The following is a 16,886-nucleotide window of genomic DNA, read 5'->3' on the forward strand; positions in this document are numbered from 1 at the left end:
CTTAAATAATTAAAACCAACCATGAACTCGATGGCTCAGGAGAGCTGTGTATGTGTGTGTATATTTCTGTGTTTTATTGTTACTTTTTGTGTGTGTTGTTGTTCTCCTGTCTACCAGTAGCACACCAACACCTTCCTTTTTCTTTGTGACCCAGAACAGATTTACCTTCACCTATAACCTGATAGCTGTACGTGCAGCATTGTGTTCATAGAAAAGCCATGGCTCACCCATACCACACTCTGTCAGCGGCGTGATCACAACACTCCCATAATCCCTTTCTCTGTGCTTCTCGAACAGCAAGCCATTCTGTCATGGAAGACTTTGTCATTGCTAATTTGGAAATATGTGTACACACACAAACTCCAAATCATCAAATGAGTAAAGTATTAAATCTCCATTAATTAATCAAAAAGTAACTGGACAATCTCTACACTCGACACTGGAAAAGCTTTGTAAATCTCATAATCTCACTACATAATATGCTTTTGTGTGTATCATATGTCAGCAATACAGCAAGTGCATGTTTTTATGTAAAGGTTACCTTTAAGTGTTGGTAATAATTCAGTATTTTCTGTTTTCATCAGCCAAAAAGGAAGAGGAAGATCTGGAGGATAAGAAATCTATAAAGAAGAGAATTAAAGAGCTCAAGGTGCTCGATCCTAAGATTGCACAGAATCTATGTAAGTATTTGTTTCCTCTCAGCTCATTCCTTAACCAAGTCCATGTGTCTCGATGTTATAGTGTACTGGGCATGCCTGTGTTCTAGCTTCCGCAGCTCCCCACGATATACCTTTATCATCCTTGAGTAAACTCCACTGTCCCTTGTTATATATGTGCCTTTCATGTTATAATGGGACCCTCCTATGGATAATTTTGTCACGGGAGAGTTGCGCCTTTGCTTGTTGCCATAGCAATTCAAGTAAGACAACATCTGGCCACTGCTACATGTGACTCATGTCTTTAAACGCACACTGGGCTGATATCAATGTTGAGCACCCATTGAGTAATGAAGAATAAGGGGAAGGAAAAATGCTGCCCCTCACACGCACACTTGGTCTTAAAATGACCGTTTTAAAAGCACCCAGCATTAATGAGGATCCTGCTGATCTCTTAAGCACTCCCAGATCGTAGCACCTCATTGGCTTATATCAAGGGGGAGCTGTGACCTTTGTTTCATGTATTAAAAGAAAATGAGACTAATCAGCCCAGTAACAGTGATAAATCACGCAGTGGAAATTATAGAGCAGAAACGAGGAGAGAAAAGAGAGTAGGCGGTTCATGCGTTCTACCATAGGAGGTAACGAGTCTAAAAGCTTTATTTTGAGAATGAGCACCATATGAATGTTTCTGAATTCCCATTCAAAAGGAGTTGTCCTTACATGGAAGCTCTTTAACTTGTTTTGTAAGAAATACAAGGTTCACTTATATCACATTCAGATGTTTGTTAATGGGAGAAGAAAGACTAGTTATTCAGTCAGGCTGGCCTTTAATGCACCAGACTGGCTCAAAAACTGAGCCCAATAACACACAGGATATGGAACGATACCTGCATCACCAGAGTTTTTACCTTGGGGTATTGCCAATAATCTTCCAAGTTCTGCATCATGTGTTGCCTTGCCTTGTCACACATCGACTATCAGGGTATTTCTCAATGATTTAGCCTGACAAGATATTTGGCATTCAGTCCCCAGTGGTACTACTTGCCTGATGAGCTCATGCCTGCTAAACCACATTTGAAAAGACAAAAAACAAATTAAAATTTGTACTGATATAAATTACATTTTATTTCTCTTTGGTTCCAACTTCACGCCCTTCATGTGTCCTTAAACTGTTCTTTTTTTAATTTTTAATTTCACACAATTATTTTTTCATATTATTGATTTGTATTTGTATGACCTGAAATTGCAATGGTATTGGTAACTGGTAAATCATTGTTGGATTTCCCACGGTATTTGCTACATATGTGTTTGTTTTGTTGTAGCCATCTTCCTGGGTTCCTTCCGTATGCCTTATCAAGAAATTCGGGGGATGATAGTTGAAGTGGATGAGGAGCAACTCACTGAACCCATGATCCAGGTAGGACCACATCTGCATAAAGTTGTAAAATGTTACTTACCTGACATTATAGTAGCAGATGCTTTTTTTGGACTGGCTACTTGATTACATATATAATTAAAATATTAATACAATGAATAATAATAAAAAGTAAGCAAAAAAACGATGCAGCCAATTTGTGGGAATACACTATATTGCCAAAAGTATTCACTCACCTGCCTTGACTTGCATATGAATTTAAGTGACATCCCATTTTAATCCATAGGGTTTAATATGATGTTGGTCCACCCTTTGCAGCTATAACGGCTTCAACTCTTCTGGGAAGGCTTTCCACAAGGTTTAGGAGTGTGTTTGTGGGAGTTTTTGACCATTCTTCCAGAGGTGTATTTGTGAGGTCACACACTGATGTTGGACGGGAAGGCCTGGCTCTCAGTCTCCACTCTAATTCATCCCAAAGGTGTTCTATCGGGTTGAGGTCAGGACTCTGTGCAGGCCAGTCAAGTTCATCCACACCAAACACTCATCCATGTCTTTATGGACCTTGCTTTGTGCACTGGTGCACAGATATGAAGACTCTCTGCAGAAAGTTGGCGACCTCTGCGCACTATATGCCTTAGCATCTGCTGACCCCGCTCCGTCATTTTACGTAGCCTACCACTTGTTGGCTGAGTTTCTGTCGTTCCCAATCGCTTCCACTTTGTTATAATCCCACTGGCAGTTGACTGTGGAATATTTAGGAGCGAGGACATTTCCCATTGCACAGGTGCGTCCAATCACAGTACCATGCTGGAATTCACTGAGGTCCTGAGAACGACCTATTCTTTCACAAATGTTTGTAGAAACAGTCTGCATGCCTAGCAGAGCTTAGATCAGGCCCAGAAAATCAAGCCCGACCCTACCCGAGCCCGTGCACATTCTGTCTGAGCCCGGCCCGGCCCGGCCCGGCCCAACACATTAACTGTAATTAAGAGCCCGAGCCCAATTTCAACCCGACAATTATTTTTAATGCATGCATAGGCCACGGGCCGGGCTAGGCTCGGGCTTGGGCAGAGAATCTAAGCTCTAATGCCTAGGTGCTTGCTTTTATACACCTGTGGCCATGGAAGTCATTGGAACACCTGATTTCAATTATTTGGATGGGTGATTGAATACTTTTGGCAATATAATGTACGATTTTAGACAGAGTTTTATAAGATGATGCTAACATTGATTGCCTGGTTTTGAATGGAAGGCTGTTACAAATGTTTTGAGCTCTGGAATCAAATGCAGTCAAAACCCCATTGTTTCCAACTTGATCCTGGGAACAGCCAACACCTAGATCAGCAGTGTACGATGGGGCAAACAAGTGACGGAAGGGCAGTGCAGACTGGAATGTGGAAATGTACTCCAGCTTTCTAGTTTGTGTCAGTGCCGGTTCAAGGTCAAGGACAGTCTAGCAAATGAGGATTCACAGTAGTCTGGTAGGGATGCACGATATTGGATTTTTGCCTATATCCGACATGCCGATATTTTATAACTCATTTGGCCGATAACCAAAACCGAAATATATATATAAATATATACAAACTTGTAACGGATGACAGTTCTTCAAATGGACAATAAAAGTGCAGTCGGCAAGTCTGGCAGATCGAGTCACATTTTGAATGTTTACAACACTCACGCGCCCCCCCCCCCCCCCCCCCCCCCCCCCCTCTACCACCGAGCTCCTCCGCTCCCTCCCATCGAGTGCTCGTCAGTGCACCAGATTCTGTGAACGCGCCCGTGTCTTCTCTCATCGATAAACGGCATGGAGTACACGTACAATTTTTTAAACTACATGTTTTAACAGGTTTTACAGCACATAGCGTCACAGTTTTACTGATATTCTACCAAATAATTAACTAATAATCTATTTAACACACCCTTTTAACTGAACTATTTCAACAGTGCATTTCTATGAATAACATCCCCGCACGCTCACGCTCACAGATCAGTGGAGCAAACCCGTTTCTTGGCTGCTCCTTCATGAAGTGTCCGTCGCCGCGTGTGCACACAAAGCCTTCCTGCCCCGCTCAGCTGATTACACCTCCGCCTCACCTGTGGAGCCTCACACACCGCGGAAAGGTTCAGCGTGGGCGAGCGTGCGCGTTCCCTGCTCCGTGCACTGTGGGACAATCAGTCTCCACTTGAGGGGTGCTTGGCGTTACCTCTGCCTCGTCGCATAGTGTCGGCTTCAGTGAATATGATCAAACATATGTTGCCGACTGCGACTTACGTTTTAAAAGAATGCGTCTTGGCTCCTCCTTGCATCACCGACGCTGAACAATCGTTGCAAATACAAACTTTGCTATCCGTTTCCGACACCTTTAAAAAACGTACACACTGCTGACATTTTAAACTTCCCCCTCGCTCTGCTGCAAGTTGATGTAGGTGACGTGTCGCGTTGCGATGCGCACGCAATCCTCGCGCCCTCGGGCATCTGATTTAATCAAGGAAGCAGCCATCTTTATTTATCGGTTTAATATATCGGCATGTTAGCCGATAACCGATAATACGTTTTAACGTCAATATCGGCCGATACCGATACCTTGCCGATAATATCGTGCATCCCTACTTAATGGCTGGAATTAGTACACTGAAAGGATGAAGTGTACATTCATTAAGCCAAAGTTATATCAACCTAAAGATGTCAACAAAAATGCAAAAGGTTGATGGCTTGAATTGGTGGACCAGATGTTGAGGAATTGGATAATACCTACTGCACAATCCTCTTTCATGTATACTGTATTTATACTGTTCATTTTAAGATAAATTAATTATTATAATGATCAATACAGTATTTCTGATTCTGGTTTATGGGTTTTCGATTAATTAACTGATCAGTCAGGGTAGGTGTGGGTCAGCTGAGATGAAACAGAACGTGATCCACAGATGTACACGCTTAAAATATTAATTTGGTGAATAATTGGTAATTATAACATGCAATTAATTACTAGTCATTAAGCCAAATTCTATTAAACTCAAGCAGTATAAGTGGCAATATTTGTTCTGACTTGAGGCGTCTGGCTAAGATTTTCAACACAATTTGAATGCATCAGACCAACGTATTTACCTCACAGTATTTGTTAAGATGGCTGTTAAATTCAAAGGAGAAGGCGATGTAATCAACATGGCTTACATAATTTACCATGTATTCCTTTTGGCTGTCTATAAAACCCAATCACTTTCAATTTTCTCTATAGGTATAAATAGCCCTAAGTCTTCTATTTGACAATAAAATACATTTTATTGCAGTTAAGAACTTTATTTCCACTGAAGCTCATCAGCAGGGCTGACAGTTACCAAACAAGCACAGAACAAAGAGTGATAGTCCTAGGGCTCTTTCTAAATTAAATTCAAAGAAAAAACACATTGCTCTGAAGGCATGGACTGTGAGAAACTACATCACTGTTGAGAGCCAGATATAGCCAATCCCCGAGAGGCGAACATCTTCATTTTTGGACACTTTAGGTCATTACATTTTCTACATAGTATATAAATTGAAACATGAAAATAAGGAGGATATAACGGCATAAACGTACAATTAATATAATGAAGTGTGTCTGGCATCATGACAATCACAAGGCTATTTTCAAATAAATGAGTATTTATCGGTTGCCTTTCTCAGCTCTGCTTTCCTCCATGTTGCTTCTCACTCCTTTTCTTCCTCTCTTCTTTGTAGAACCTTGTGAAGCACCTACCTGAGCAGGAGCAGCTGAACGCCTTGGCCAAGTATGAAAACGACTACGCCAATTTGTCCGAGCCTGAGCAGTTTGGGATAGTGGTGAGTTTGAACGTGCACGCACACTCACACACACCAAACACACACACACACACACACACACACACACACACACACACACACACACACACACACACAAAATATGTCAGCAGTTGCTTATACAGCTGTATATCACAAAAAATAAAAAAAATGTATATCTTAAAGAAATTATATTTACATTGTATTTTTGTTGTTTTTTCTTAATGTGTCAACTAAGATGGAATTCAGAGCTTTTAATTATTGTTTAACAGAACATAATCATGCATACGCAGTTTTATAGATGATGTTTTTTACTTTACAATATTAATGTTCCAGTAATGTAAATTACTGTCTTGTATTGGCATCATATCTCCCCCTTTTTTTCTCTTTCCTACTTCATGTCCACACACACACACAGTTTCATATGAAAATCCTTAATCCCAAGCTTTTTAAAATTCTATCTTTTTAAGCCTTAAGAGGAAAGACAGGACACCTGTAGACTTCTGCACTAATTTATGCACATTAAAAAGCAGCACTGCTGCCTAATTATGTCTGCATCATTTTCTTAAAGACTTTTCAAAGGAGGTTTATTCTGAACTATGTATGAGGAGTATGTATGTAGCACTTGTGCATTTTGTGTTTCTGCCTAGCAACCAAGTTACTGACTAAAGATAGAATAAACATTGTTTGCCACATGCGCCCACCTGTTTAGTAAACACCAATGAAAGAGGAACTTATCTTTGAATGGGAATGCAGTGACCGAGTGGTTGGGAGATTGGCAGATTGAGAGGGAGGGGAAGGCTGAAAAAAGAGCATGCTCAGCTGTTGTATAGAGTTCATCAGGGAGACATAGAACAAAGAAGAGCCTGTTTGTATAATAATGTTTCTCTTCGGTGCGTGCGTGGGCCCAAGGAGGCCTGTGTGCTTTCACCTATCAGAAAAGCTCAGGTTCAGAGGGAATTTCTAATTTACTGTTGTGCAATCACATGCACTTTATCTGTTTTGTTTTCCTCCCCATGTCTGCCACTCATAGTTAATCTGAACTTTACCTTGACTCTAGCAATGGTAAGTAGGAAAAGATGTGATTGGATTGTATATATCCTCAATTATTTTGGCATTGGATGCCAGGCTGTTATAGTCATTGTTTTAGTCCAGCTGCTTTTTTTGTCAGAAAGCAAAAAAAAAACAAGCCCAATCTTCCGACAGAGTATTTATTTCCACACATCCTCATGTGAATAGATGAAAGCATATTTTAATGTGTTTTACACGAGTCAGCTTTATGCAGTGCAGTAGCTGTTATTAGTATAGGCCTACAGTTGGGCTTGACAAACTTAATCTCAACCCCTACAATCTAAGGAATCACACTGTTTACCAACATGTCCGCCTCAGTCCCTATGAGTGGCATGTCTTTGAATGAACGTCTTTCATCTTGGATTTAAATTGTTATTAATGTCCACAAAGACATTTATTTCAAGTTGCCAAAAATATTTATTCACATTAATTAAAGTTTACACTATGTGATACGATATACATTTCACTCCTAACACTCTTGATAGGCCAACATAAATCTATAGCATGCATACAGAACTGTCTTTTTCACCATCCCTCCACCTCTGACGGTGCTATACAACGCAAGCTCTATTTCCATAATTCCTTCTTTTTAGTCTTTTATTGAATTATGTCAGAACCTGTACCTCCATGTTGATAGCACTGCTTTCTGCAGTCAGCCACAGAAACAACCACTGCACACATTTTCATTCTGGCCTTTCTTGCTTTCTTTCTTCGTCCTCTGATTATTTTCTTCCTAATACAATGTCCATACCACATTTTTCCATCTCTGGACTCTTCTTGGTTCTTGTGAACCTTGTTACTTCTTAATTTTAACATATTAATACACATAAAACACACACAAAGACAGGCTCACTCACTCACTCACTCACTCACTCACTCACTCACTCACTCACTCACTCACTCACTCACTCACTCACTCACTCACTCACTCACTCACCGACTGAAATAGTCATTTGATAACATTACAGTAGCTATAATTAAACCCTTGATGGAGGACATCAAACCACACAGCCAGCTGTTGTGTGGAACAGACAATTGGAACCTGCGCCTCTCCCCACCACCCCACACACATACACAATTACTGTTGTGGCCAGGCCCTGGGCCCAATGCAATATTTTCCAATTTTCTCTAATTGTGTGAGAGTGGTAATCCAAGGCAGCCTATTGTATATTCCACCCCCTCCACTGCCTGCCCTATAAGGACACTAACTCCACAATTAACTTAACAGACCTGGGTCCCAAATCAAATCAGTGCCAGCATCCATTACTACTGCCTAGCAACACTTTTCCAGCATGCTGGTTGCATATATATAATTTAAATGATATCGGCTGAATGTGAGACTGTCTCAAAAGTCTAAATGAAGTTGTTTTAAGTTTGACTATGTTCTCTGACTCTTTTTTGGCGTAACTTCCTTGACTCTTGCTTTCCTCCTCCTTCCATTTGTCTTTTCTGATTCTAATTTCCATATTACCCTTTTCTCCTCCATGCCTCTTTGTATCTCTGTATCTCCCTAGATGAGCAGTGTGAAGCGGCTCCGTCCTCGCCTCAACCACATCCTCTTCCGGCTGCAGTTTGAGGAGCAAGTAAACAACCTGCGTCCAGATATCCTGGCTGTAAACGCTGCTTGTGATGAGGTCAGGAAGAGCCGCTCCTTTGGCCGCTTGCTGGAGCTGGTGCTGCTGCTGGGGAATTACATGAATGCAGGCTCTCGAAACGCCCAGTCATATGGCTTCGACCTCAGTTCCCTCTGCAAGGTGAGGGTTGAAATGCTCACCATCAACTGTTCACATACAGTAGGCCTTAATCCCTCCAGTGGTAGTGGTTCAACATGAGTGATGCATGTTCAAGGAAAAAACCCTGATTACATTTTTCAAGATTTTACACACTGTCTTTCCAATAACACTGTAGTAGCAGCAATGATTTAAAGATTGATATAAAGACCAGATGATGGAGACCTGCCAGATTCTTCTGATTTCTTATTACATATAATCAAAAACCTCAAGTTTAATTTAGTGCTGGGCGGTATACCGGTTCATACCGAATACCGGTGGTTTTTTTGTTTATGATATGCATTTTTCATATACCCCAATACCGGTGAGTGTGTAGCGTATGAACGTCGGGAACGCAGAGCGGCGGAACGTCGCGCCGCCGGACATTGTTTGAGAGGGGGCTGTTTAGCAGCTGCACCAAACAAGCAGCATGCGAGAGCACAGCCTGTGTTGAGCGTAAGATGCGGTGAAAAAATAGATAAACACGGCGAAAGTTTCTTTTTGCCGAAACTTTCGCCGTGTTTATCAATTTCTTTTTTTCAAGCAATGAAACAGAAGAACTTGTGCCGAAAAGAGGAGCCGTGTCTGTTGTTTGGAAATTCTTCGGCTTTAAAAAATCGACGTCGAACAAACAACAATATTCTGCAAATGCCGTCGGGCTAAAGTTGTAGCCGCTGTTCGCACTGCGGGAGAAGAGACGGGTCAAATGTCACTCAAAGACGCGTTTGCTAGGGGGACTGCCTACGACAAGAAAAGCAAACTGTGGAACTATTTATTTTTTTAATTTATTTGTTTCAATATTATTTATGGATGTTGCCTTAATTGATGTCCAGTGGATAAAGAAGTCTTCATATTGCAGTTACAGGAGACGTATTGTTTACATTGTGTAGCCAGTTGGTTTACAAAAGATGTTTTTTCAAGTTGCAAAACAATAAAGGGTTCTGTATTTTGACTGCAACAGTCATGCATTCTGATTCCTTCACATCATTAATGCTAGTGTGGACATTAATGTTTTTCTACAATATTCACTCCTTATGACATTAAAATATGTCAGTCCAAGCCAATTTACTGCAGTAATTATTCTCTAAATTATTAGAAAATTAGGTTAACACCCAGTCGTGCTTGAAAAAAAAAATACCGTCAAATACCGTGAAACCGATATAATTTTGAAAAATACCGTGATATACATTTTTGGTCATACCGCCCAGCACTAGTTTAATTGGTAATTTGCAATACAGATATTGTATCACTATTTTGAGTCATAAGTACAAGCCCTAGTCCAACTGTCAATAATCTTTAGTCTTAGGTTTTGAAGACGAAAGACATTATTTTTCATAATAAGTTAGCAGAAAAATATTTTAAGTCAAATTCAGTGTCAATGCCTTTATGCATATATCTTATGTATGTTTTTTTTTCTTATTATTTTATAACTCCTTGGCTATGATTAGTCATTCTGTTTGAAACTTTATTATTTGATCGAATGCTATCATCCCCACAAGACGTTTTTTTTTTTTTACTTCTTTATCTGTGGGCATCTATCAAAGCAACCAAACTCAGGGAGTACTTTATTCTCATTCCCCTGCTCTGAATAGATAACTGAGCTATGGACGATATCCATTTGAAGGTTCTTACACCCTGCAGTGCTACCCATGCTTTGTGGGGCAGCAACATAACAAATACCAATACCTTTGAATTGTATATGGCATGGGGACAGGACAGTACGTTTGCCTGTGTCATAGTGATGGGGATGAACAGAATGTAATTCTGGAGTAGGAGGCTCCTCCAGTGGTTACATTACATCTGTTGGCACACTCTCTGCCGTTTCCACAGTAACAACCGCCACAGTCATTCATCACTGCCACCTCTCTGCCCTGTTAGACTTGGGTGCTTATGCTCATATAAACACCAGTGCCCAAACATGGATTCATGTCACACACGATGATGGATCGGTTTCATTAGAGTGATCATATAATCAATTAATAAAAGTCTATGAGGCAATATGGTTTGTGTTTATCACGTTTGTAAAACTGCTGTTCCAGTGTGGCTAGTTGCTTATCTTCATGCTGGCATGTTGTGGGACCAAGGTGTGCGTCGATGTCAGACGCAGGATATACAGAGGAAGACATCACCTTTGTGCCTGCCTCGAGTTTGACAACTTAATTCCATAGCACACTCCACAGCACAGGGAAATTGCACCGAGCACAAGTGGAAAAAGCTAAATGTTTACATTGTCAGCTATGATTACCATCCATCTAAATTCAGAGGGACCTTTTGTGAGCAAGCACTTGAAGCTTACGGGTGGGGGTGGGGACAGAAATGAAAAGAGAGATGAGAATGTTTGATTAGAGGAGATAATACAAACATGATTAAACCCAGCAGGCCTGAGTATACTGCTGTCTACCAATAGATCACCTAGAGAGATACATAGCAACGCACTCCACAGGAGGGATGTTTGGGGGGGATGCTGAGAGACATCTTGGAATTACGCTGTAAAAGAACGATGATGGGGACATTGACAAATTGTTGCGCTTAGGGGAGTGAGGGAGAGGCACAAAGAGGTCATCACTTTGTTAATATGTGTCTGCTGCGTGAGTACAAGACATGAAATCCTCTGTAACACTGTCAACACACAGTAAAGCCACTGAAAAGGCTTATAGCTGAAAGAAGGACAATGACACATGACCTCCTGGTTATACAACACGCAATCTCTTGTCAATTTTTTCACTAACCAACATTAAATTGTCTTTCTCCCTGTTTACTAATCAGAAAACAAAAGGTAGAAATGTATAGTCTTTATTGTTTGCCTTCATGATGGCGCCACTAGTTTAGTGTCAATTTGACGGAATAATGTTCCATTAAAATGGAGACCTAATTTAGATACAACCAATCAAATCTTGCATAAAGCAGTAAGAGTGTTCTATCAAAGGCGGAGCAGACAGCAGACAGCTACAATACGGTACAAGAGCCACAAACTGAACAATAACCGGGGTTTTTACGGGTGTTGGAAATCCTTGAAAACACTTAAATTTTAGTGTGATGTTTTTAAGGTATACAAAGTGCTTGGATTTAGAATAAAGTGCTTGAAACTGCTTGAAATGGTTAAAGGTGCACTGCTAACGCCACATCGCAGGCTGCATCGCTAATTGGGTGCTCAGCTGCAGCACATTACACATACTGTACCTGCACGTGCCACTTGGGTCCAGATAGATGCTGGTGTGATGTTTACTCCTCAATGCGGACAACAACCTGCTGTCTGTCGGCTACAGCGCACCTGTCCTCTACTTGGCATCGTGGCTGCCAAATATGCAATCAGCCTGTTCCAATCGGAGCCGTTTTATTGGCCCATCTATAGAATCTATATCTGAAGATTAAAGGAAGTGTAATAAAATGCATCTTTTTGCTGTCGTAGATGTTTAAGTGTAACTTTATCTATTTGTGCATATGTTTTACCACAGCTAAAGGACACTAAGTCAGCGGACCAGAAGACCACATTACTCCACTTCCTGGTGCAAGTATGTGAGGAGAAGTTTCCAGACGTGATCAAGTTTGTTGAAGACCTGGAGCATGTGGATCGATCGAGCAGAGGTAATATACGTTATTATCTGTATGCACTCACATGCACTCACTGAATGGTTTTGATGTATTACTCAGGTCGTATAAGAAACAGACACACTTGCTGCACTGAGGTACTACGCACCATTTATTGTGACTCGTTTTAAGCATGCAAGGATCACTGCTCTAATTATCAGGGAACAACCGTGGTGCTTCTTGATAATTTTAACTCCTGCTTTGTCTGAGTCGATATCCCGGTGTGATTATTGCTGTTATTTTGGTACAAGCTGGTGTCAACTTCATTTCCCCCAGTGCACAGGAGTGTCATCCACACCGGCATGGCTTTGCCAGCTGGTCTTAGAAATGCTCAGTTAGCAATAAAGTAGTGGGAGTATTCTTTGAACGAAAGACAAAAAGAGGAGGCACTTTTCCCTTTTCTGTTTTGCAGCTTTTTGCGATACACTTTATCTGTCTGGAACTCAAAACAGCCAACCTCTTTAACTTTGAGTTAAATGAGAAAAACTATGTTATCTTCTGTTCAGCATGTCATTAAGGCAACTGAGAGAGTGCTATTGAAACTGAAAACTGAATACCATTTTACGTATTTGGAAAGAATTCTTTGGCCTGTTGTTTGATGGTGACGGTTAAGTGTTTCTATATTACCTGACATAAACAATAGTGACTGTATGGACAATTGCAGTGGTAATGGAACGATGGAAGGGGACCTTAATGAAAAAATAATGAGCTGTTTGAGCTGTCCAGCAATATAGGAGGACATAGTGAGCAGGTGTGTGTGTGTGTGTGTGTGTGTGTGTGTGTGTGTGTGTGTGTGTGTGTGTGTGTGTGTGTGTGTGTGTGTGTGTGTGTGTGTGTGTGTGTGTGTGTGTGTGTGTGTGTGTGTGTGTGTGTGTGTGTGTGTGTGTGTGTGTGTGTGTGTGTGTGTGTGTGTGTGTCGCGGCGCCATACTGTCACAGCATGTTTCTTGTTGCTCCAAAGAAGGTTTTACCCACTGCTCCATTCCCAGCATCAGGGAGTGTGAAGAAAAGGGCGAGAGGAGGAGAACACAGAGGGAAGGATTAAATGTTTGACTTCATTGTTTGGGCTCTTTCTTGTAAGGAGCCCTCCAGGTTTTATTGCGTCTTTAATAATCTGCGAATAACGATGCTCCTGTTGAGTGTTTTCATTTTTTCCCTACTCTGCTCTGTGTCCACAAGCCCTCGGCCAAGTCTGAGTACAAGGGCGAGATCAATGGAAAGCACAATCATTGGATCTCTCTTCGAGCTCCGTCTGCCTGCCCACCTCGTGGATCTCACACTGAGCATATTTGCATCTATATAGATCCTTTTAAAGCTGACGTCATCCAAAATACGCCTTTGTAAGTTGGCAACGGAAATGGCTTTTGCCCCAGTCATCCAGACTAGTTGACAAGCTGAATCGAAACTGTTCACAGCATCAAAATGTCAGGTTGCTGCATGTTCAGTTGTCCAAATTGATATTCCAACAGTGGACTCAAGTTCTACAGAACGGCGGTTTCAGAGCAACCGTGCATGTTCTGTGTGTTTTTCAACAGATGCCGTCACTACAAGCAACCACGGAGAGTCACACAGTCGGAGCATTCATTTATCAGCAACCAACTATTAGCTATAGATTTAGTGGAGAAATGTCAACACTCTCCCGCTGTGTGTGTTGTAATCAAAGCTTCTCCTGGCTTTGTTTACACAGGTGGGCCGGCCCGTGGTTCCTGTATGTGAGCGTGCCCTACTAGCTAGCTCGTGGAAGTTAAGAGCTGATGAAGCCATCCTGGCAGACAGCGCAAACTGAAAAAGTCTGAATATGTGTCACATAGAGCTGTCAATTTTCCTCTATAATACTATTTGAATTTAATTCCATATTTTTTAACAATATCGCTTCTAGAGGTCCTGTCCATAACTTTGTTTTCATTTCATCGAGTGCTGCCGCGGGGTTATCGCCGTGTGCGCGGCGCGGTCAGCTATTTGGGATAGTGAGATTGTGATTCAGAATACTTTATTGTTAATCAGATTTCATGTGTCAAAAGCATACGTTTATGTGGTTAGGCATAGGCGAGGGGGGTGAGATTTGCTTTAAGATTTGTTTCTTAAAAAAAAAAAAAAAATACTAAGTTCTACGATGGTGTATTAGGGCCACTGTAGAAAAAAGTTGAAGATCTCTGATTATGTGTAATGTGGAGACACTCATTGTTACAGCAGGTTTGCTCTTTTAAAGGGTACAGCAGTCCTTTTCCTACTTAGTCGAGGTGAGATTTTACGTTAACACAACTGGTTTGAGATCTTATTTTTGACTGACCTCAAGTGAACAACACATGGTTCTACATGTATAATAGCTTGCTAGTTTTAAATTTGCACTTTTTTTTCTCTCTGAATATTTCCCACCTCTCTCGGCTCCGTTTGTTTTTTTTGTTTTTTTTGTTTTTTTTCCTACAGTGGCCCTAATAAGCCATCGTAAATTCCAGCATATAAATATTACTATCTAAATATATATTTGATTTCCTGAAGTTGATTCCAACAGCCCTAGTGTCATAGTATGAGACGCTCTGTACATGACCACAGATATCGTAGACTGAATCATCGAGTGACTTGCATGCTTGCAAGTTCTCGCCGGTGTACGTTACACGCTAGGTTTCACCAACTATACGTGGCTATATCTGGCCACTTGCTAATGTGTTCTACCCATTCACTAATGGCACACAGATATAGAAAGTCAATTTACTGCATTTGCGATGCCCTTTCATAGCTTGATGAGCACTCTCCATCGTACTTCCGTTTCCAAACAGCGTGCACTCACTCACTTACCTACATCACTGTTTACTAAAAATGGAAAAGGGTCCATAGGTGCAGTGTTCTTTCTCCGTCACTGTCTCTCTCCGTACCATTATGAGATGCATGCATTATGTCTCATCTCTCCATATCTAGCATTCAGAAATAAATTGGATAAATTGAATTTAGTATTCACAAACCATGCTCTTGAGTGGCTTCTTTTTCCATCGGGTCTGGCAGCCGTACGTAAGGCTTGAAGATGCACTAAAAGGCTGTGTTACATTCATAGACACTAACCAAAGAGCTTACTTGAGCATGAAACAAGGTTTTATAGAAGTAGCAGTAATGATTTGCGCTCCTAGTTGCAAAAGGCCCCTGTCTTTTGAGTGTGTAACACATTCTTCGTTTACCCCCCCCATTGCCAGCCCCCCACTCTCATGGAAGCAAATTTGCAGCTTAGTTCAGGATTCCTTTGTGTCTTATTTCTTCCCCGCTCTCTTCTTTTCAGCACTACAGTCATTATGTCTCCTGACGTGGGGAAGTAGTCCTTGTGTGCTGCTTCTCTCTGCCATGTCCTATACATCTATGCATGTATCTGTACATGTTTGTCAATATCTCTTTGTCTGTCTGTCTGTCTGGTTTACGGTCTATCAATCTTCTTTCCTGTCCCTTTACTCTCCTATTGCTATTTATTTTGTCCTTCATCACACACACACACACACACACACACACACACACACACACACACACACACACACACACACACAATACACAGAAGTCAAGGTTGGACAATTAGGGTGGTTTATTGCGAGGCATTTGGCGCTGAGCTTGCGGTTGACGTCAGGCACACGTCGACATACTAATGTGCTCAATGAGGCTACTTCAGTGTCAGTCTTCAAATATAACCTTTCAGCAGCAGAAACACTGCTTACTTGGAAAGCTATGCATTATACGAAATAGACTTATCTGCATTCATTTTATTTAGCAAATTAAAGGTTCAGTTTCAGTTCGAGGCTTGTGGCCCTAAGGACTTGTTATATTGTGATATGAGGGTTCATCTATAAAAGATTCAAGCTTTGTTTTGCCACGTTTGGTCTGAGTGATGAGCCTCAGGTTGAAAAGTGTACACTGCCACTTGCTATTCAGTGACATTCCTGCTCTTTTTGTACATAGTCCTCAGCATGTAAAGAGTGTGCACCAGGATTTCTTGCATTACGAGTCTCCCGTTCCCAGCCTTGGGCACCATCAGTCTAGTCACACTTGTCTGTCAGGCTTTGGCCTCGGGAGGCAGATCTGCATTTTTTCAGTTTCTTAATTTCCATACATCAAAGGATGATCTATAGTGGAGCCTTGTGTGTAGTGGGACTGTTTTGTGAGCGAGTGTGCATAGTGCTCCACTCAGTCTCCTTTATAGCACAGCAGGTTGGCAGAGTAATAAAAGGATGTCAATGGGGGAGTTGACCTCTACAAATATTCCAATTATTATTCTTCTAAAACATCCTACATCTGTCTGCGACCCCTCTGGACCACAGAGGCATTCAGGCCCCACTGCTCATAAAAAGCACTCATGCTTCAACACACAGAAAGAGAAGGCGAGAGGGTAGCCAGGGAGAACAAAGAAGACGTGGAAAATCTTTTGCCTCCATCTCTGCTTTTTCGCCACACCACAGAGCAATTAATTCGCAATTCCTAGGTTGTCTGTGACAGATGTGCGTTTATACAGAGCATCAGCATCATCTGTTTTCAAACACATTTCTGTGTGTTTAACAAAACGGTCCAGCTGTTGTACTCACGCCCCTGATCAGTCCCAGGCAGATTTTCTCCTGAAGCATTTTGTTACCTGCACTTCTTTTTCTTGGTCACATG

At 41.4% G+C, this 16,886-nt stretch overlaps 1 protein-coding gene across 4 annotated transcripts in view; it reads left to right on the forward strand.

Annotated features, from left to right (window-relative positions):
• Positions 1-16,886, forward strand: part of LOC311014575 (protein diaphanous homolog 3-like) — a 172,294-nt gene that overhangs the window by 64,383 nt on the left and 91,025 nt on the right. For all 4 annotated transcript variants that reach the window (XM_084011242.1, XM_084011245.1, XM_084011244.1 and 1 more), the window contains 5 exons: positions 585-680; positions 1,982-2,076; positions 5,756-5,857; positions 8,419-8,658; positions 12,129-12,258. In XM_084011242.1, coding sequence (XP_083867368.1) covers positions 585-680; positions 1,982-2,076; positions 5,756-5,857; positions 8,419-8,658; positions 12,129-12,258 — 663 coding nt within the window. The remainder of the gene's footprint in view (positions 1-584; positions 681-1,981; positions 2,077-5,755; positions 5,858-8,418; positions 8,659-12,128; positions 12,259-16,886) is intronic.

Source organism: Eutrigla gurnardus (assembly GCF_963514095.1).
Source record: "Eutrigla gurnardus genome assembly, chromosome: 1".
In the NCBI taxonomy this organism is placed as follows: Eukaryota; Metazoa; Chordata; class Actinopteri; order Perciformes; family Triglidae; genus Eutrigla; species Eutrigla gurnardus.